General features: G+C 43.9%; 1 protein-coding gene across 4 annotated transcripts in view; it reads left to right on the forward strand.

The window, feature by feature from the left end:
• The window catches only part of GLB1 (galactosidase beta 1), a 108478-nt gene that overhangs the window by 76933 nt on the left and 9204 nt on the right, over positions 1–22341 (forward strand). For all 4 annotated transcript variants that reach the window (XM_054483789.2, XM_054483791.2, XM_054483792.2 and 1 more), the window contains 4 exons: positions 1952–2041; positions 5096–5209; positions 6813–6944; positions 9354–9608. In XM_054483789.2, the coding sequence (XP_054339764.1) occupies positions 1952–2041; positions 5096–5209; positions 6813–6944; positions 9354–9608 (591 nt within the window). The remainder of the gene's footprint in view (positions 1–1951; positions 2042–5095; positions 5210–6812; positions 6945–9353; positions 9609–22341) is intronic.

Genomic DNA, 22341 nt, shown 5'->3' on the forward strand with positions numbered 1-22341 from the left:
TGTATTAACTCACAAGAAAAAAAAAAAAGAAGAACCGTTACCTATTTCTTAAGAATCTCGATATCCTAAAATAGTATCGTAAGTTTTTATCTTCAAGCAAAATGCCAAACACGATTATATAATTTTTCCATCCAAGAAGCCCTTTGACATGGTTGGTTGGTTGAGTTCTTACATTTTCCACCTAGTGTCAGATACATGTGCTACATTCTACAAAGAATGTGGTCTTTCTGTCTGATAAGGATCTTTCTTTAGATTAATCAGACTTCAGTCACTCTTGTAAAGGGAGCACCTTCTACTTGTTCATTGCTACAGCTACTGAAGGAAAAGTTTGGTTTGTTTGTTTCAGAGCCATGACAAATCTATTTTTATGCGACAGAAAATAGCTCCAAATGTTCAAAACAACAACATTGCTAAAACAAAGCTAGCTTAGTACCAAAAGCACATTCTGTTTCCCGTGAAGGAAAATTGTATGAGCAGAAATGACTTTTTATTTTTAAATAAATATATACAATTGAAGATAGCAAATCAGCATATAACTGAATTAAGTTTATGTAGAACACAGTTATATAGAAAATAAGTTTTTACCGTGAGTTGAATTTCTTAGTGTTCAGGTGGGAAAACACCCATATGAGTAGCTGGCTTGATGAAATTATAAATCAGATTTTTTTCCTTGATGCTGCACATCAGCAAGGTAACCATGGGAAGTGTTTATGAAATTCCTAACTGGGCTGGGCATGGTGGCTTACGCCTGTAATCCCAGTACTTTGGGAGGCCGAGGCGAGAGGATCACCTGAGGTCAGGAGGTCAGCAGTTCAAGACCAGCCTGGCCAACACGGTGAAACTCCGTCTCTATTAAAAATACAAAAATTAGCCAGGCATGGTGACACATAACTGCTCAGGAGGCTGAGGCAGGAGAATCGCTTGAACCTGGGAGGAGGAGGCTGCAGTGAGCCAAGATTACGCCACTACACTCCAGCCTACCAGCCTGGGTGACAGAGTGAGACTCTCTCAAAAAAAAAAAAAAAAAAAAAAAGAAGTCCTAACCAGTACTATAGTCATGGAAAATCCTGGGGTTTGGAGCCAAATCTAACTACAAATTCTGGCTCTGTCATTACTCAAGTGGACTTCTGTGAGTCTCTACAACACAGGGACAGTAGTGCCTGCCTCACAGGGTAGCTGTGAGTATTCAGTGAGCTAGTGCATGTAAAACGCTGTATCTCATCTGGAGCGTGTAGACAGGCAATGACTGGTAGCTGTTATTATCATTGTTGTTATTGCATCAGAATAAGTATCCTGGGTTGCAAGAATACACAATCCTTTGTATTGAATATAATAAATACTTACCAGGCATCTACTATGTTCTGGGCATTGGGGCTGAGTATGGAACATATCTTATCCTTAAGGAGCTGACAGTCTGGTGAGGAAGACAAAGATGAGCAACTGAAAAGTGATACAGGCATGGAAGATATGCCACACACAAGTTCAGAGGAGGGTGAAGTAACTAGGAAGTATTAAATATTAAGGTGATATAATAATGGTGTGTCTAATCTTAGTTGAATGTAATTGGCCTCTGGTTGCTACTTTTACTTCTTAGTTGTTTCACTCGGGTGTGTTCAGAGAGGGTTTATAAGGAGGCAGCATCTGAGCCTTGGTTTTCATTCATTTTAAGAGCCTTTTATAGGTCTCTGAGCAGGTTGAACTTCTGAATAGGTATTTTTGAAACCTTTTTAAGACTACTATCATTCATAGTTTTCATCAGGAGTTAGAGAGTAGATGGAGAGGACTGAAGGAGACTGGGAAGCAATACTGAGTGGAATTTGAATGATTTAGGTTTATTTAGGGGTTTGGTCAAACCCACTGATGTCTTTGATGATTAGGAAATGACGCTACTCTCTAACCTGATGACCAGTGAGGGGTGCAGTGTGTGAATGCTGCTTTTGTTTCTTTTCAGTTAAAGACAGTGGGAGCAGCTCTGGACATTCTGTGTCCCTCTGGGCCCATCAAAAGCCTTTATCCCTTGACATTTATCCAGGTGAAACAGGTAGGCCTTCAAAGGTAATACCTCGCCTTTTCTCTACTTGCAAAAGTGTGCTTTCTGCACTGCCTTGCAGTGCCCATTCTGAATTCAGGGGCCAAAATGGTAAGCAAATGCATCAGATCCCAGGTAAATGAACCATGAATTTCCAGGCTCTCTTTAGCTTGAAGTGCTGCACGGTGGGCTGATCATGCCTATATTTGTTGCCCCACTTCTTCTCACTCATACAGGAGGTAGCCCAACCTGCTTCAATAGAATTCTGTACAAGTTATAAATTGAGTTCACTGACCAATCTAATTAGTCTTTATTTCTAGGCATCAGTGGAAGATCACTGTTTTAATACTCAAAACAGACAGTTTAATTATTTGTCTGTTCTTAGCTCAATGGCATAAGGACTGTGTTTTTTGGTAGTCTAGGTTCTTTGAGATTCTTTTTCCTGCTTTTGAAGGGAACAGAGCACATCTTTTTTTTTTTTTTTCAGTGTTTGTATATGTGTGTGTGTTTGATCTCCAGACACTGCCTCATCTTTATTTTTTTAAAGTTTTTCCCAGCATTTTGTTTTGGAAAATTTTAAATCCAAAAAAAGTTGCAAGAATAGTACAATAAACACCCATATGCTTTTTACCTAGATTCACCGATTGTTAACAGTGCTTTAATTGCCTTTTTCTCTCTGTGTATGTAGTCAACTGCTTTTCTTTTTCTAACCATTTGAGTTGTCAGCACCATGTCACTCCACATTTGAATACTGCAGCATACATCTTTTAAGAAAAAGAACATTATCCTGCAGGACCACAATACAATGATCGCACATAAGAAATTTAATATTGATGCAATCCTATTATCTAATATAAATTCTATAGTCAAGTGTCCCTGGTCATTGCAATAACGTCCTTTACAGCTTAATCTTTTCTCAATCCAGTTTCCAATCCATAATCACACATTGCCTTTAATTATATTCTCCTTAGTGTTCTTCCGTCTGAAACTGCTCCTAAGTCTCTCTCTCATGACATGGACATTTTTGAAAAGGTTGGGGTGTTTGTAGACTTTGCCTCACTAATTAGATTCAGTAAAACATTTTGGACATGAACACAACAAAAGTGATATGTCCTTCTCAGGGAATGATAGCAGGATGCCTGTGAGACCAGCTTGTCCCTTCACTGCAATGTTAAGCTTCATCACTTAGGATCTCAGCCCTGTGTTTTGAAATGGAAGGTTATCCACGTCCTCCTTTCTGATTTTCTGTGGCGACCACCTTCTGGAAGGAGTCTGAACAGTAAGGCAAAATAATAACAGCATATCTAATCTTAGTTTAGTGAAGTTTGCTGTCAGTTGCTATTTTTACACCTGTGATTTTATTCCAACAATTCTATTTTACAATAAAATGAATAATTAAGTCCCCCCACCACACACACATTCACTGTTTCATGAATGTCGTATAGGGTACTCTGCAGTCCTAGCACCCACATCTATAAATGGAACTTACCTGCGCTTAGCAGGGCTGTTGAGCACTTCAGACAATGATCCTAGAGCACGTGTAGCCTGGAGAGGGAGTTCCAGGTTACTATATGAACACGTGCAGCCATTGTTCTTTCTCAGACCCCTTCTGCTTTCTGATCTTTGGCCAAGGTAGTGCTCTCAGATTGGGTGGGGCTTCCTGGGCCCTGGCTATTTCAGATCTGGGGCAAGTCCACCGAATATCTATTTCCAGCAAAAAACCCCAAAGGGCACAGACTTCAGGGAGTGGGGCTCAGCCTACTGTCTCTGCAGAGATCCCCTGAGCCTCAGCCACACCTGCCTGGGGAGCGTCACAGCTTCTACCCGTCCTTCTGGAAGCCCTTGACAAAGCTTTCCTCAGCCCTTGAGGAAAGTTACCACTTTAGCTAGTTTTCAAAATAAGTAAGTAAATGAACAAGAAGGAGATGGAGATGTGGAGTCTAGGTGGGAGGTGTTCTTGTGCTCGAAGATTTGTGTGGTCTTAGTAGCATTTCTTGTGCTCAGCTCATTCCTGCAACACAGGAAAGTGGATTAATGCTCTCCTCAGCTACTCCCAGTCACCTTTCCACTTGCCTGAAGTTTACTTTCTTTCTTTCTGGGCCCTAGAAGTAGGGAACCTTTTCTCTGTTCCATGCTGGACCACTATTTGCATTCTCTTCCATAACTGAGGATTTTGTCCCAGCTCAGCCCTGCTAATAATGTCCACAGCAGGAAGTAAATAAGCAAAGTCAATAACTATAATTCTGTGGATTATTATGTCAATAACTATAATCTATGAATAATTCCGTTACTGCTGAGGCTGATTGTTTGAGGCTTTCCTTTTGGACCAGGGATGTCAGCATCTAAAAATATTTTCTGACTTAGTGGTCGGTTACAATCTAGTCTCTTAACTGTTTCTTTCCCCCGTTCCTCCACTTAAAACAGTTCTGATGGACTTTGTTGTTATTATTATTATTATTATTATTATTATTATTAGAGATGGGGTCTTGCTATGTTGCCCAGACTAGCCTCAAACTCCTGGGCTCAAGAGATCCTCCCAGTTCAGCCCCCCAAGTAGCTGAGACTACAGGTGCATGCCACTGCACCCAGCTCATTGCCTTTTGTTTTGTATGTTAAAGCAGATTTAGCCCAAGAACTTGGAGACAGTTTTGCTGAGCAGAACTTCATCTCTTGGCTTTGCTGTTTGTTTACCTTGTTTTTTTGTTGGTTTTACTTAGTTTTGTTTTTGGAGCTAACATCCATAACTTTTGCTATGTATGATATAATCCCCTGTATGACCCTGGGCAAGAGACTTAACCCATTCAGCGTCCAAGTTCCTCTTATGGGAAAGGGATGCTTGATAAGACACTGTTTGTGGTTCCTTGCAGTTTGCTATTATGGTGGATATTCAATGACCTAAAAATTTAAGCCAGTTTCCTTTTTCAAATTTAATTTTTTCTGGAGGTGGAGGAAGATTTTCATTCCTTATGGTTTGCAGAACATCGCTTTCGTACATGTCTAGGGTAACCAAGTTCTCTAAATGAATGGCAATAGTGATGTATTTTTCTTAAATCCTTTTCTAACCAGCATTATGGGTTTGTGCTGTACCGGACAACACTTCCTCAAGATTGCAGCAACCCAGCACCTCTCTCTTCACCCTTCAATGGAGTCCACGATCGAGCATATGTTGCTGTGGATGGGGTAAGAATTGTCTCTGAACTGTGCGTTTTGTCCCAGTGAGGGTGGGGATGAGCAGCCTGCACTTGTTAACACAGCATTTGGGGTCTTTGCTCACCTCTTCAACCTCAGGCTCTACCCATCATCTTTTTTTTTTTTTTTTTTTTTTTGAGACAGGGTTTTGCTCTGTTGCCCAGCCTGGAGTGCAGTGGTGCAATCACAGCTCACTGCAGCCTCAACCCCCCAGGCTCAAGTGATCCTCCTACCTCGACCTCCCAAGTAGCTGAGACTACAGGGATGCACCACCATGCCTGGCTAATGTTTTGATTTTTTTGTAGAGACAGGGTCCCACTATGTTGCCCAGGCTGGTCTTGAACTCCTGAGCTCAAGTGATCCTCCTGCCTCAGCCTCCCAAATTGCTGGGATTACAGGCGTGAGCCACCACACTAGGCTCCACCCCTCTTCTTGGTGACCCTTAGCTGTGCCTCTTGCTTGCTGTGAGGCCTCATGCATGTGCCATTTGCTGGAATCCACCCTACCCACCATCTTAACCCAGAGGGCTGTGCTTGATGCCCCACCCTCTCAGAAGCCTTCTGGGTCTCCCCAGTCAAGGCCGCCCTTCTCTGACTGATGTTCCTGTGCCTTCTTTGCTCCGTAAGGGTGGGGTCCGTTTCCAATTCAATTTTGTACCTACCACTGTACAAAGTTTGTTGAACTTCGTGCCTTTATCCTACATGAGAAATTATATTCTGAAGGACTGCTCATGACAACTATTACTGAAGTGCACAAAGAACCATGTTTCATAACAAAAGCAGATGCATTTCGGGACTTCCAGTCCTCTCACCAAAATGGTCACAGGAAGGAACACAGGAAAAGATTTTCTTCACCAAGAAAATTTGTTCAGAAGATGTTAAAATATTTCCCATTCTCTTATAATCAACAGCTTTCATTTCAGTGGGAGCAGATTACTAAGACATTCTGCTCTATTGATGGTGACTGTTTCTTCGCTTCTAACTTGGGTGTTGTCTTAGTGAATTATGATCATTGTAAGGTCAATTTTTAAAGTCCAGCCTTTTAAAAAGTTAGGAATATGTTGCTGATAAAATACCTGTTGTTTTTCCTCATTCTGTTATATAATTTTCGTGGTTAATGCATCATGTCAAGTATTTTGAGGTGAGAATACTCCACCTAACTCTCTGATTTTATCTCGTTTATCTGATTTTGTCTTATCTCTCCATGTTGTTCAGAAGCAATTTTTTGTGAGTGACTTTTGTGCTGTCAGAACACGAAGCAGCTCCTCCAGTAAGAACCCTCCCCTGGAATTTTGCCTCCCTCCTCTTTCCACTAAAAGTAGATGGCAGTAAAACATTCCAGGGCAAAGGAAACCAGCTTAGACCATTCCGTGCTCTGAGCTGTGTCTGGCAGTTTTCCTGTTTAGGAAGCAGTGATTGGGGGAACTTTCCGACCTGGCCGGTAACTTGGGCTAAGATGCTATCAAAGCATTTCTTTCCAAGTCTGGTGACACTTCAAGGCAAGAAAATGAGTGCTAAATTAACTGAGCATGCTGCCTCTCCTTGCAGACCTTCTTACCCTCAATTCAATTGTCATTTGGTCTTGAACCCCACAGATCCCCCAGGGAGTCCTTGAGCGAAACAATGTGATCACTCTGAACATAACAGGGAAAGCTGGAGCCACTCTGGACCTTCTGGTAGAGAACATGGGACGTGTGAACTATGGTGCATATATCAATGATTTTAAGGTAGGACAAACCACACTGTCAAGACTAAGGTTCGAGGGGTGACAGCTTAGAAGTTGAAGCCCAGTGTGGTGGCTCACACCTGTAATCTCAGCACTTTGGGAAGCCAAGGCAGGAGGATCACTTGAGGCCAGGAGTTCAAGACCAGCCTGGGTAAAATAGACCTCTACAAAAAATTAAAAACTTAGCCAGGTGTGGTGACGTGCACCTGTGGTCTCAGCTACTCAGGAGGCTGAGGCAGGAGGATTGCTTGAGCCCAGAAGTTGGAGATTAAAATGACCTATGATCATGCCATTGCACTCTAGTCTGGGTGCCATTGCACTCTAGTCAAGACCTTGTCTCAAAAAAAAAGAAGTAGTTGAGCTATTTTGCAGAGCTGTTTTCCTCTGTAGGTGATGAGAAAGTTGAGCTTTGCAAACAGAACCTTTCCCCTGTGTTTGAGTTTGGTCATCCTATAGAAAGAAACAGAAAGAGGAAGCCCCTCCACCATGCTCTTCCTCTGCTTTAAAAGACCACCAAGCTCACTGAAGGCACTCCTTTGTCAGTAAAGCCAGCTGAGCCTCTGCTCTGCCCTGTTCTATGGGTTTGGATGGTTAGTCCATGGCAAACTCTTCACTTGTAGGAAGCCTCTTCCCTTGGGGCACTGGCTCTCACCTCTGTTGATTACTCCTGTGTCCAGATGTGTAGCCCAAATAAGTTTTTCTAACACATATTTTTAGAGCATTATTCAGCAAGCATTTGTTAAGCTCCCACTCCGCGAGATGCCCCACCAGGTGCTTTGGGGAATGCAAAGGTGTCAAGAGACAGGCTTCTCTCAGGGAGCGCAACCTCCGCGAGAGGAGAGAATGCCTCATCAAGGGAACGATGGCACCACCCAGGCTAGGACAGGACAGGTGTCTGGGGCTATTTCCTGACCATCTTGAGATCAGGCAATTACGTCTTAGGGAACTTAGGGAATAGCTGTGTGCAGGCCACCTTTGCCTCCATTATAAATGTCTCTCTCATAGTTCTTGTGCTCAGGGTGGACTTCGTGGCCTCCTGCCTGGCTCTCACAGGCCACACTGACCCATGGGAGTGACTCGACTCTGTTGTGTAGTCTCTGGGTCCCCAGCACCTGTCAAAGAGCCTGACATACAGCCATCTGGTTAATATTTATCAAATTACTAAATGGGCAGTCGAGACTTGGTATCTGGGATGCCACTGGGAATGGGGAAGTTCCCCACATACAAGCCAGGGAAGGGGAAGTTAGCTGAGCCTTGACAGCCCAGCCCTGGCCTGTGTGGAACAAATAGAGCAGCTTCTGAATTCAGGTCTGAGGTTTGCCATCGTCATCATTACCTTCCTATCCTCTTAAGGTATCACAGTATTCTCATGTATGTTATCTCACTTATCACTCACCTCATAACAGGTGAGTGACTCGGGTGTGGTCCTCCCTGTGATGACGGCTGAGGTGCTCAAGGCCAATATTTGCTCCTGGCTGCATCCATCCTGCCTGCTCCATCCGCAGTGGGATGACTATTCCTTTGTATCCCCCACTCACTCGTTCCTTCTGTCCCCAGATTCCATCTTGAGACAGGATCTCACTGTCACCCAGCCTGGAGTGCAGTGGCACAATCTTGGCTTACTGCAACCTCTGTCTCCTGGGCTCAAGCAATCCTCCCTTCTCAGCCTCCCAAGTACTTGGGACTATAGGTGCACGCCACCACGCTAGGCCAATTTCTGTATGTTTTGTAGAGACTGGATCCCTTTTTGTTTTGAGACAGAATGTCGCTCTAACACCCAGGCTGGAGTGCAGTGGCACGATCTCAGCTCATTGCAACCTCCACCTGCCAGGTTCAAGCGATTCTCATGCCTCAGCCTCCTGAGTATCTGGGATTACAGGCACCTGCCACCACACCCAGCTAATTTTTGTATTTTTAGTAAAGATGGGGTTTCACCATGTTGGCCAGGTTGGTCTTGAACTCCTAACCTCAAGTGTTCTGCCTGCCTTGGCCTCTCAAAGTGCTGGGATTACAGGCATGAGCCACCACGCCTGGCCCATCTTTCTTGGTGCCCATCTTTCTCTATTCTAGCAGTGGCTCTCAGCCAAACTCTGAAAATTTGGGAATTTGGGATCAATCACTCTAGCAGCTCAATGCCCTTTCTGTAGAATCAGAAACTCTGGGCCTTTTGTAGAGACATCATGACCTGCAAAGGAGAAAGCTATAGTTCGGGGAATATATCTCTTCCCAAGGATTTGTAATTCAACCTCCAGTTAGATCTGTGTTACTTCGATGTACACATATTTTGAGGTTCATTTCCTGTTGGTGTTTTGTATCCTGGTTTGCTTTTCCCATTTCCCTGGAATGCAGAGACATGTGAAGGCTTTTTCCTTCCCTCCCCAGCTCACTGTGCTCTGTTTCTCCTTTGCAGGGTTTGGTTTCTAACCTGACCCTCAGTTCCAATATCCTCACGGACTGGACGATCTTTCCACTGGACACTGAGGATGCAGTGCGCAGCCACCTGGGGGGCTGGGGACACCGTGACAGTGGCCACCATGATGAAGCCTGGGCCCACAGCTCATCCAACTACACGCTCCCGGCCTTTTATGTGGGGAACTTCTCCATTCCCAGTGGGATCCCAGACTTGCCCCAGGACACCTTTATCCAGTTTCCTGGATGGACCAAGGTACGTGTCTTCATGGGAAGGGTTTGAATTCAGGCCTAAACTTTTGGTTGTTAGTGTCTGAGAAAGAATCACAAAGAGCCGTTAGTGAGATATCGTGTGATGGTTTTGAGTGTGGCGTTTCAGACGTTCTTCAGGAGGCGGATTGTGGCAGATCTTCAGGGATTCAGTGGCCAGCTTGGAGGTGCTGCCATCTGCCCCCTTGTCATTGGCTTCCTGTAGTGAATGACACCATCCTGCCTCCTCCAAGAAGAATCATGACCCCTTTTGATACTGATTATAGGGGTGCTTTCTCTTTATCTTGAGGACAATCCAGTCTGGACAAAGTGGTGGATCCCTCTGGGAGAGTCAGTCTGGTTTTCATTTATTTCAAGCCCAGTGCTCCCAGAATATCCCCACCTGCATCCAGCCCCACACCCCTGGGGCTCCTGCCATGATCTGTCTGCTCCTCCACTCTTCCTCATCCATTTCACTTCCCAGTCACTCCCCCTTGTTGTTTGAAGACATTGGCATATCTTCCTTCACCGCCTTCTCCTTCCCTCATGTCCTCTTTTCATCCTAGATCACCTTACCATCACTCATTCAACACACTTGTCATTCTGTGGCCACTATGTGCCCAAGGTGTGTGCCAGGCACTAAGGATACAATCATGAATAAAACCAAACATGGTCCTTTCCCTCATGGAACTTTCAGTCTAGTGGGAGAGGCAGACTCATATTAAAAAGTAAAACCATAGCTGTGATGGATGCTAAGAAGGGCTATGGGGTTGATAATAATTGGGGCATTTGGCCTTGTCAGGGAGGTCAGGGAAGCCTTCCCTAAGATAGTGATGCTTGTCAGAGATATGAAGGGTGAGTAAGAATTAACACGGCAAGAAGGGAAGAAAGCGTGTTCCTGGGAGAGGGGACAGCATGTGCAAAGGCCATGGGGTTGGAGGGGAAAATGTCAAGTGTGGAAAGTAGGTAGAGACTAGATTGGGACAGGCCTTATAGGCCACGTTAAAGTTTTGTCTTTGTGTTGAGAGCCATTGAAGCAGGAGAGTGACATGGTAAGACTGTGATCTGACAAGCTCCTCTGACCCCATTGTACAGAATGGTTTGGGTTAGGACACTTAACAGATTCGAGGAAACCATCTAGGAGGCTGGACCATAGTCTCATTGAGAAACTGGGATGGTGGTATCTAAGATGGAGATGACATCAACTATTTGAGAGATGTTTGAAGTTGGATCAATAAATTGTGACAATGGATTGGACAGGAGGGTTTGGGGAGAGGGATATGTCTCGGATGACTCAGGTCTCAAGCTTGCAGCTGGGCAGAATGGTACCATTTGCTGAAAGAAGCAGCTTCAGAAGGGGACTTGGGCTTAGAGAGGGGGGTCATGAGTTTGAATTTAGACCAATTGTGTTTGAAAAGCTGCCTTAGTCTATTTGGGCTGCTATAACAAAATACCATAAGCTGGGTGGCTTATAAACAACAGGCATTTATTTCTCACAGTTCTGGAGGCTAGGAAGTCTTCAAGATCAGGGCACCAGTAGATTTGCTGTCTGGTGAGAGTCTATTTCATCATAGACAGCACCCTGTATGTCCTTACATGGCTGAAGGGGCAAAGGAGCTCTCTTGGGTCTGTTTTATAAGAACACTAATTTCATTCATGAGGGCTCCACCTTCATGACCTAATCACCTCCCAAAGGGGGCCCCGCCTCCTAACCCATCACCATGGGGGCTAGAATTTTAACAGATGAGTTTTGGGTGGACACAAACATTCAGACCATAGCAGAGGCCTTGGAGAATGGCTGGGAAAGACAGTATTGGAGGAGGGTTGTTGGATCTATAGGCTGGGAATTCAGGGCAGGGATTATGTAGAAGATCATTGTTGTATAGATGATTGTTGAAAACATGGGCTGGATGAGGTCCTTCAAGGAGAGAGGATGTAGAGGAAAGAAAAGAGGACCTAAGGCTGATCTTTGAGGGACAAAAACATGATGAAGAGTGAAGAGGAGAGACCAAACAAGTAGGAAGAAAACCAGCATTTGTGCTGCCAAGAGGACAAATAAGATAAAGACAGAAGCACTTCGGTGGTTTTAGAAGCAAGAAGGCCCTTGGGAATCAATAAGCCTTGTTCCAGTGGAGTGAAGCATCTCCCAGCCAGATTGCATTCTGTAGAGAAGAGCAGGGTAAGGAATACAAACAGGAATACTTGAATATAAACATTCTTTTTGAGAAATTTAACTCTGAAGAAGAGGAGAAAATTATGTTAATAGCTGGAGGAGGAGAAGGCAAAAGATGTACATGGTGTGTGTTTAATAAAATGCCCTTTTATTTATTTATGTATTGCTTGTTTAAAATGTATTGAAACGTATTTTCATTATTCTGTTTGAAATATTTTCTTTTTTTTTTTTTTGAGATGGACTCTGTCACCTAGGCCGGAGTACAGTGGTGTGATCTCTGCTCACTGCAACCTCCGCCTCCCGGGCTCAAGCGATTCTCCTGCCTCAGCCTCCAGAGTAGCGGGGACTACAGGCACGCACCACCATTCCTGGCTAATTTTTTTTTAATTTTTATTGGAGACGGGGTTTCATCATGTTGGCCAGGCTGATCTCGGACTCCTGACCTCAAATGATCCACCCACCTTGGCCTCGATAAGTGCTAGGATTACAAGCGTGAGCCACCACAGCCAGCCTGTTAGAAATATTTTCTACTTTCCCATATGATTTCTTCTTTGAACCATAGATTATTAAAAAGTATGTTTTACTGGGCGTGGTGGCTCATGCCTGTAAATCCCAGCATTTGGGAGGCTGAGGTGGGTGGATCACCTGAGGCCAGGAGTTCAACACCAGCCTGGCCAACATGGCAGAACCCCATCTCTACTAAAAATACAAAAATTAGCCAGGCGTGGTGGTGGGTAACTGTAATCTCAGCTGCTTGGGAGACTGAGGTGGGAGAATCTCTCGAACCCGGAAGGCAGAGGCTGCAGTGAGCCAAGAGCGTGCCACTGCACTCCAGCCTGGGTGACAAAGCGAGACTCTGTCTCAAAAACAAAACAAAAACAAACAAACAAAAAAAGTATGCTGTTTAATTTCCACATATTTTGGGTTTGTAAAAATATCTTGTAATTATTAATTTGTAACTTAATTCCTCTATAAAACTTCTAAAATTTCTCTCTAGGGAGAGAAATCTCCATGATCTTGGGTTAGGCAAAGACTTCTTAGATTTGACACCTAAGGCATTATCCTTAAAGAACAAAAATTGATAAATTGGACTTTATCAGAATTAAAAATATTTGTTCTTCATAAAGCATTATTAGGAAAATGAGAATCCAAGCCACACACTGGGAGAAAAATAATTTTCAAATCATGTATCTAACAAAGGACTTATATCTAGAATATGTGAAGAATTCTTACAATTCAATAATAGACAAACAGCCCAGTCACAAAATGAGCAAAGAACTTGAATAGATGTTTTACCAAAGAAGGTATAAGATGGCTAAGTACATTTGCATTTGTATACCTTCTTTGGTAAAATGTCTATTATAAACTAAAATTAGTGGCTGATTAATGCTCGACATTATTAATCATTTGGGAAATGCAAGTCAAAACCAAAATGAAATACTACTTCACACTCACCAGGATGGCTAAATAGTAAGAGGGACAATAGGCAATGTTGGAAAGGACATGGGGGAAAGGGAATCTTCCCACATTGCTGGTAGAAAGATAAGAAGGTACATTTGGGAGCATAGTTTGGCAATTTCTTCAAGGGCTAAACATAAATTACCATAGAACCCAGCAATTCCGCTCCTAGGTATATACACAAGAGAAAGGAAAACATGTTCACATAAAAACTTACATGCAAGTGTTTATAGCAGTATTATAGTAACTGTAAGTTGGAATTAATTCAGATGTCTATCACCTGACAAGTGGAGAAAGCATGTATATCCATACGATTCCTCAGTAAAAAGGAACGGAGTACTGATAACATGCCACAACCCAGATGAATCGGAAAAATATTATGCTAAGTAAAAGAAGCCAAAACTAAAAGGCTACATATTGTATGACTCCATTTATATGAAATGTTCAGAAAAGGTGAATCCATAGAGACAGTAGGTTACTGGTTGCCTAGGGCTGAGGGTGAGAATGGAGAGTGACTGTTTAGTGGGCATGGGGTTTCTTTTGGAGCTGATGGACATGCTCTGAAACTAACTTGAATGATGGCTGCACAGTCTTCTTAAATATATTTAGACTTGTTTTATGGCCCAGCACAGGCATATATCTTGGTGAACATACCTTTGGAATTTTAGGCTTTAATATCCTCTCTCTGGCTGCATGTTTCTATGCACCAAACTCTCATGCCTACCAACCTTGCTCTTAAATCTTTTTTTTTATTTTTTTGAGACAGAGTCTTGCTCTTGTCACCCAGGCTGAAATGCAATGGCACAATCTCGGCTCACTGCAACCTCCGCCTCCTGGGTTCAAGTGATCCTCCTGCCTCAGCCTTTCGAGTAGCTGGGATTACAGGCACCTGCCACCACACTTGGCTGATTTTTGTGTTTTTAGTAGAGACGGGGTTTCACCGTGTTGGCCAGGCTGGTCTTGAACTCCTGACCTCATGGTCCGCCTGCCTCGGCCTCCCAAAGTGCTGGGATTACAGGCGTGAACCACTGCACCCGGCCTTAAATCTTATTAATGACCTGAAACATTCCACCATTAAGGCCGCAGTTCTTCCTCTACCAAGCCTAGGCCTTACCACAATCTTATTTATTTATTTATTTATTTTTTAAGATTGAGTTTCCTTCTTGTTGCCCAGGCTGGAGTACAGTGGCACAATCTTGGCTCACTACAACCTCCGCCTCCCAGGTTCAAGCGATTCTCCTGCCTCAGCCTCCCGAGTAGCTGGGATTACAGGCATGTACCACCACGCCTGGCTAATTTTGTATTTTTAGTAGAGACGGGGTTTCTCCATGTTGGTCAGGCCAGTCTCAAACTCCTGATGTCAGGTGATCTGCCCGCCTCGGCCTCCCAAAGTGCTGGGATTACAGGCGTGAGCCACTGCGCCCGGCCACCATGATCTTTTTTTAAGAGTCATCAGTCCACCTGCCCCTTGCCCCTTTGCCCTTCTACTCTGCCTCCTTCATTCCTCCTCCATGTAGAATGGATCCACTACTGGTGTCTCTGCTGGTTCACCAGTCACTGAGCACAGCTAAGGGACTTCTCAGCGCATTCATTGTGGCTACCATCCCCTCATTGCTGCCAGCCTCCAGAAGCCCTCAGGTTTGCCCAGCAGTCCTTGGTCTCTCTCTGCTCCTTTCCCCCACTGGCCTTTTCAACCTTCACCACCCTCCTTAAGCCACCTGACTCTCCACCCTCTCCACTGAAGACCTCATCCTTCTTGACTGCTATCAGGTGTAACTCCTTTGTTCCCTCAGCTTCCTGTCAGACTTATCTCTCTGCCTCCACCCTCATTTCCTGCCCAGTGGTATTTAGGAGGAAGTCTGAATTCTGAATCTCCTCCCCACCTTCTTCCTTCAGGGCAAGACCCTGTTCTCATATTTCCTCTACCTGCATTTTGTCAGCCTCTCCATCTTTCTGCCGAGTCCCATTTTTCAGCCAAAAAGTGGTAACTAGGAGCTCTAGGACCTAAACACAAAGCCCTCTCTGGATCTTCCCCCTTTAGCTAGCAAGCATGTTCTTGTTCCCTCGATCCCTCTTTTTCTCCCCTCCTAATGCAGTAGAGACCAGTGGAAAAGTGTGGGATGTGTTGGAGGTCAGAGAGAGGTTCATCTTGGCCAAGTCTTAAAGGTGTCACATGCAAGAGTTACTGACCCAGGTGTTCTGCTCAACACTTTATAGACACTATCTCCGTAGCCATCAAAAGAGGCACCTCTGGTACATGGATCCTTATCTGCAGTTTGCAGATGAGTAGCTGGAGGCTTAGAGAGCTAAGTAACTTGTACGAGGTACAGAAGTGCTCAGTGGCACACGTACCTGAGCCCCAGGCGTGTCTTGAAGGCCCATGTGAAAAAGCAGGCGGCATTGAGAACCAGTGAGGAACTCCTACTCATTATCTAGGCTGGGGCTCTTTACTTATTTGGTCAGTCTGATGAATGCTCTGCATCTCCAGGCTTGAAAGTACATCTCCACACAGTATTTGTGAATGTGTCAAAGGGTCCAGACCCCCAAAAGCCCATCTAATTCATATGTCCACTCAAAAACTTGTACACAAGTGTTCATTGCACCATTATCCATAATTGCCAAAAGGTGGAAACAGCCCAAATGTCCATCAGCTGAGGAATGAATAAATGAAATGTAGTACATCCATACAATGGAATATGATTCAGCAATAAAAAGAAATGAAGTATTGATACATGTTACAACATGGAAGAATTTTGAAAACATTAGGCTATTGAAAGACGCCAGTCACAAAGGACTGTATGTTGCATGATTCCATTTACATGAAATGTCCAGAACAGGCAAATTCATGTAGACAGGAAGATCTGTGATTGCCTAGAGCAGGGAAAAGAGAGTTTTGGTTGGATGGGAAGAGAATGTTAAAGGGTACAGGGCTTCTTAATGGAGTGATGAAATGTTCTGTAATTGACTTTGGTAATGGTTGTGCAGCTCTGTAGTGTACTAAAGACTGCTGAACTGTATGGTATATGAATTCTATGTCAATAAAGTTCCACACACACAAGGCCCATCCAAGAAGTTTGTGGACTTTGGAGTGAATGCGTTTGAAGGTCCAAGGGTACATACACATCCTACCTAACACAGAACCAATGTGGTTTCTGTTTTCTGGTGCACAGTGGTCCCTGCTGCTGAGGACAGTCCCAGGCCAGCTCTGGGGCTTCTAAATGATCAACCACCTTAGAACAGGCAGATCTCACTCCCACACTGAGTGCTAAGCTCTGACATTTGAAAGAATGAGCACGTTAGCACATGGTTTGAATGCAGGGAGCTGGCAGTTGTGGTGTAGGGATGGACAAAATGATCCCTGAAGCCCCAGCTGTTCCTAAGGCTGTGCACTAACTCCCACATCCTTCATCAGGACAGGCCCTTGTCAAAGGCCCTGGCACAGGACTCTATGCTCTTCCTATTCATTTTGCTGTAAAGAAACTACCTTAATTTAGAGAGCAAAGTCACTGATAAGGGCGATTCATAAGATTAAAAAATCACTTTTGTTTACACTGGCTTTACTTGAGTCGGATGTGGCTTTCTGGTTAATGCCAGATGTGAATGAATATCAACTGGGACTTCAGTAGAAAGGGGTCAGGCATGTTCTGCTTGACACAGGGCAACGCTTTGACCTCACTGAGTTCTTATCTGACTAGAAAGTCCATTAGATAGGAAGCGTTCTCCAGTGCTTTCCACGATGTGTCCTGTATGCCAGTGGTCCCCAACCTTGTTGATATCGGGACTAGTTTCGTGGAAGACACTTTTTCCATGGACTGTGTGGCAGGGGGTGGGGGAGTGGGAATGGTTTTGGGATGAAACTGTTCCACCTCAGATCATCAGGCATTAGTTAGATTCTCATAAGGAGTGCACAGCCTACATCCCTTGCGTGTGCAGTTCACAATAGGGTTCCTGCTCCTATGAGAATCTAATGCTGCTGCCGATCTGACAGGAGGTGGCGCTCAGGCAGTAATGCTCGCTCGCCTCTCACTGTGCGACCCGGTTCCTAACAGGCGGCGGACCAGTCTGTGGCCTGGGGTTTGGGGACCCCTGCTATATGCCAAACCTGAAATGTCATGTTCTGCCACTGCAGCAGTGCTTGTGCTATTTCTCTCTCTTTCAGCTGGGTGTGGATAAGTCTCCTGTCAATATCCTATGCAGCCTTCCAGCCTTTAACATTTTGTGGTAGGTTTAGGTGCATGACAGAGTATGGTAGTGAGTGGGATAGTGTCCATTTTTCCTTAACCAAAATTATGCTTTGAAGAGTCGAGAATCAAAATAGAATACTGATCAAAAGTAATTCTGTATTTTAAAGATGAATTATCCCACCTTCAAGATGTAAAATAATTATGAAATAAAACAATGTATAATAAACGGTTGAAAGAAATTCCTTCTTTTAACTATTTATTGCATCTTGCTTTTGAAATTTCCTGTCTGACGCGATGGCTCACACCTGTAATCCTAGCCCTTTGGGAGACCGAGGTGGTAGGATCACTTGAGCTCAGGGGTTTGAGACCAGCCTAGGCAACTTAATAAGACCTCATCTCTACAAAAAAAATTTTTTAATTAGCTGGGCCTGGTGGCATGCACCTGTAGTCCCAGCTACTTGGTGGGAGATGGGAGGATTGCTTGAGCCCAGCAAATCAAGGCTGCACCGAGACATGATTATGCCAGAAAACAGTATGTAAAACTTTTAAAACCTTGTCAATGTTAGTCACTTGGTCTCAATCCATTTGGAGAGATAGAGGTATAGACAGAGCCCAAGAGGATTATAAGAGTCTGTAAGAGATATGTAAACCATGCAGTTGGGCCTTGGAGGGGAGGAAATTATAAGTGCTTAAGATTGCTGGGAAAGGTCTGGTCTTCCTAGTGGGAAGGACATTTTGTGCAGAGGGATTGATATTTTTCAAGGGAATAGTATAGTAAGAAATATATTTGGTCTTTGTCCCTGGTTCCAGGGCCCTAAAACCCTTGGAATTTTCTGAGTGGTAGGAGTGTCTTTTGTTATTTGTAACTAGCCTTTTTCAATCCCACCTGGGTTTATGCGAATGAGGTGACTTAGGATGGAGCCCCTAGATAACTATAGGATGGTTATAGGGGCATGATGGCACCTGCAGTCCCAGCTACTCGGTGAGAGGTGGGAGGATTGCTTCTTCTGACTTGCGTGCCCAAACTTCTCCTGGTTTTCTTCCCTCTCTTTGTTCCTTCTCAGGCTTCTCTCTCAGCTTCTATGTTGCAGTCCTCAGGACTTGGTCCTGGGCTCTCTTCTTACACTTTTGGGGATTGTCCTCACAGATGTGCTGGACATGCTTACATTTCCTTTTCCAGCTCATCTCTTACGAGGCTCTGGAGCCCACCTTTGGGGGTCTCATGGGCACTTCCAGCCTGATAGGTATAAAACAGAACTCTCTCCCTGTTACCCCTGAAAGCTACTCTTCTGCTGGAGAAGTGGTCCAGAGAGAAGGAACAGAGCTGGACTTGAGTGTGGCAGTAGGGAGGGAGGGCGGTCCAGCTTCAGGAAATAGTAATAGTACCAGCCACATCTGAGAGCTTACCATGTGCTGTCCATTGTACTGAGTGCTCACAGGTGTCTTCTCACCCAGCTGTTCTCAGCAATCCTGAGAAAGGCACAGACATGGCTGAGGAAGCCCCAATGGGATTTGGTGATTGATCAGTGAAAGTGGAACTGACTAAGTAGTGGATGGCTCTATTATTTTTAAATTGAGTTTTTAAACGTCACTCACTTTCCTGAAAAGTAGCATGCTTAGGCACCTTCTGACCATGGAGATGTGTATCAGTTAGCTTCTGCTGCATAACGAGCCACCCAAAACTTAGTGGATTAAAACGACAACAGTTTATTTAGTTCACGATTTTGAGTATTGGCAGACCAAGTGGTGGTTTTGCTGGTCTCAGCTGGGCATGACCACCTGGGTGTTAGCCATCTGTCAGCTGAGGCAACAGAGAAGATGAGACCATCTCTCTTTCATCATCCAGCAAGCTAGCCTAGGCTTGTTCACATGGCGACTGAGCATGGTTCAAAGAAAGAATGCAAATGCACAAGGCTCCTTAAGGCCAAAGTCAGGATTCACATGTCGCTTCTTCCATGTTGTTTGGCCAAAATATGTCACTAGACCAGCCAGATCCAAGGAATGGAGAAACATGTTCTACCCCCCCCGCTTTTTTTTTTTTTTTTGAAATGGAGTGTCACTCTGTTGCCCAAGCTGGAGTGCAGTGACACCATCTCAGCTCATTGCAACCTCCGCCTCCCAGGTTCAAGCGATTCTCCTGCCTCAGCCTCCTGAGTAGCTGGGATTACAGGCGCATGCCACCACACCTGGCTGATTTTTGTATTTTTAGTAGAGATGGGGTTTCACCATGTAGGCCAGGGTGGTCTGGAACTCCTGACCTCAGGTGATCCACCCACCTTGGCCTCCCAAAGTGCTGGGATTACAGGAGTGAGCCACCATGCCCAGACAGATTCTACTTCTTGATAGAGGGACCCACTAAGAATTGGGGCCATCTTTTCAATATCCCACAGGTCTTAACACTATTGGACCCTACTTTCATCCTAAATTTGCTATGCTTGTTAAACTTCTTTTTTGTCTAATTTGCAGTTATGCTTACCTCCTACAAGACCTACTATTTCCGTCTAATTCACTGTTTCCAGTTGCACAAGTCCCGTGAACTTTGAAACTAGACCATCAGACTTCTCTCAACAAATATTATGTTAATTTAGCAACAAAACTTGTTAGAACTTTTCTAAATGGGTAAATAGGCTAGAAGTGAAAGAAGGTCTTCTTCAATTTTTAGGTTGTGAACTTTATAACAAATATGACATGAGGCAGTAGTTTTTGCTTATCAGTTCCTAGCTTGGTTCCAGATATGTGAGGTGGTTTGATGACTGTTGTTAGGTAAGCTATTATATTAAAAAGGTCTAGCAATGGTGGAACTGTTGGAAGTTGAGAAGGAAAAAGAATTTTTATTTGGGATTTGATGAGAAATGATTTATCTTTTATGCTATTATTTTGTGTATTTGATGGCTTCAGTTCTATTTGGACCTGTCCCAAAATATAGAGAAACCATAAAGTTATTTAACTTTATTACTTTAAGACTGAGGAGGAAGCAAAAAAGTATGATTTGCGTCAGCTGCAGAGCCTTTTGGGGTTCTGAAGGAAGGGGAGAATTAATCTTCTGTGTATTTCATTGAGATCTATTTAACCTCTTATTTCTAAGCAAGCCTTGTAAGAGGCTTTTACCTTTTTTTCTTTTCAATTCTCCTCTTTTTCTTCTCTTTCTCCCAGGGGAGCATCACAGTGATTCATGAGTTCGGTGTGTAAGAGCCTTTAACCTTGGGAACTGGACCTTTGTCTTTTCCATTTTAAGTCCTGCAAGTGTCTAAATGTTTTCTTTCAGAGTGTGACAAAGGCAGCATTCACCCTGAGCTTATTGTTGCTTTTAAAGGAGCTCCCAAAAATTTTTGGAAAATTTTAAACTACAACTTAAAACAGTAGTGAGACCAGGCACAGAGGCTCACACCTGTAATCCCAACATTTTGGGAGGTGAAAGCAGGAGGATCACTTGAGGCCAGGAGTTTGAGACAAGCCTAGGCAACATAGTGAGATTCTATGTCTATTTTTAAAAATGGTTTTTAAGTTAGCTGGCCATGATGGCTAACAACAACACGTGCATACCTCCCCCCGATAGTTTCACACCTATAGTCCCAGCTACTCGAGAGGCTGACACAGGAGGATTGCTTAAGCCCAAGAATTCGAGGCTGCAATGAACTATGATAGTGCGGCTGCAGTCTAGTCTGAATGACAGAGTGAGACCCTGCCTCAAAAGGAAGGAAGGAAGGAAGGAAGGAAGGAAGGAAGGAAGGATGGAAGGAAGGGAGGGAGGGAGGGAGGGAGGGAGACTTTTGTTTTAAATTCCATTTATCCAGATAGTTTAAAACAGACAGACAAACACATGTATCTGTCTGATCAACAAAAAAGTAGGTCAGGCATTTCCAGGAACCTCACATTTATGAAACTATTATTATTGCCTTGGTGATTACAGCAAAGGGTGGAGAGTCTGCCAGGGTCAAGCCGTGGTCAGAGAAAGTCACTTTGTCATGGAACTGTTTTAACTGAGACTGCCTTAGGAAGCCCCAGAAACCACTGCTTGGTCCCCATGGGGCTGACTTCATTAAGAGTGTATCTACTTTTAGATCATATTCAGCAACACGTGCATACCTCCCCACCAAAAATAATTGCAAAAGCGTAACTTTTTAAGAGAAATAAAAATCAATGTATATATTTTTAAATAGAATTTTTAAAGTTAAATTATATTAAAGTGTTTTTCATTGGTTCTAATCAAGGAGGGAAGGCAAATGTTTTTCTTTTAGTGAACAATATTCTTTAAAGCTCTTAAACTGGGAGCAGAGGAACGTGAAGAATTCTTTCAGAAGGGCTTCATGTCACCTCTTCAGCGAATCTTTTCTTGGCAGAATTATCAACAAGTAGCAGCAGCCATGAGTGCTACTAAGTGTATATTGAATATCACTCTCCTGCATGCGGAGAATCTCGCCTCAAACAAAATGGACAAAGCCTTTCCCTTCTTACAGCCTGTGTTATAGCTGGAAATAGCTCATAAACTAGTCATCAAACAAAAGATATGAATTTCAAATCATGATAATAACTAGAAGAAAAAGAAAAAATTAAAGGATAGTGAGTGACTTGGAATGGAAAGCCCAGCATTAAGGAAGAGGATCGTGACCCTGCCTGAGTGATGAGAAGGCTTCAGGTTGAGGTGAGTAGTGTTTGCACATGGGGAAGAGCTGATGCCCAAGCAAAACTAACTGAAAGTAATTGGGGAGCTGTGTGTGGTGATACACATCTGAAGATCCAGCTTCTCGGGAAGCTGAGGCAGAAGGATCGCTTGAGGGCAGGAGTTTGAGGCTGTATTGTGCCTGTGAATAGCGACTGGAGTCCAACCTGGGCAATGTAGCAAGATGTGAGAGAGAGAGAGAGAGAGAAGAGAGAATAGAGAAGAGAGGAAGGAGGAGAAGAGAAGGAGAAGAGAAGTAGGAGAA

This window comes from Pongo pygmaeus, chromosome 2 (genome assembly GCF_028885625.2).
Source record: "Pongo pygmaeus isolate AG05252 chromosome 2, NHGRI_mPonPyg2-v2.0_pri, whole genome shotgun sequence".
Taxonomy (NCBI): domain Eukaryota; kingdom Metazoa; phylum Chordata; class Mammalia; order Primates; family Hominidae; genus Pongo; species Pongo pygmaeus.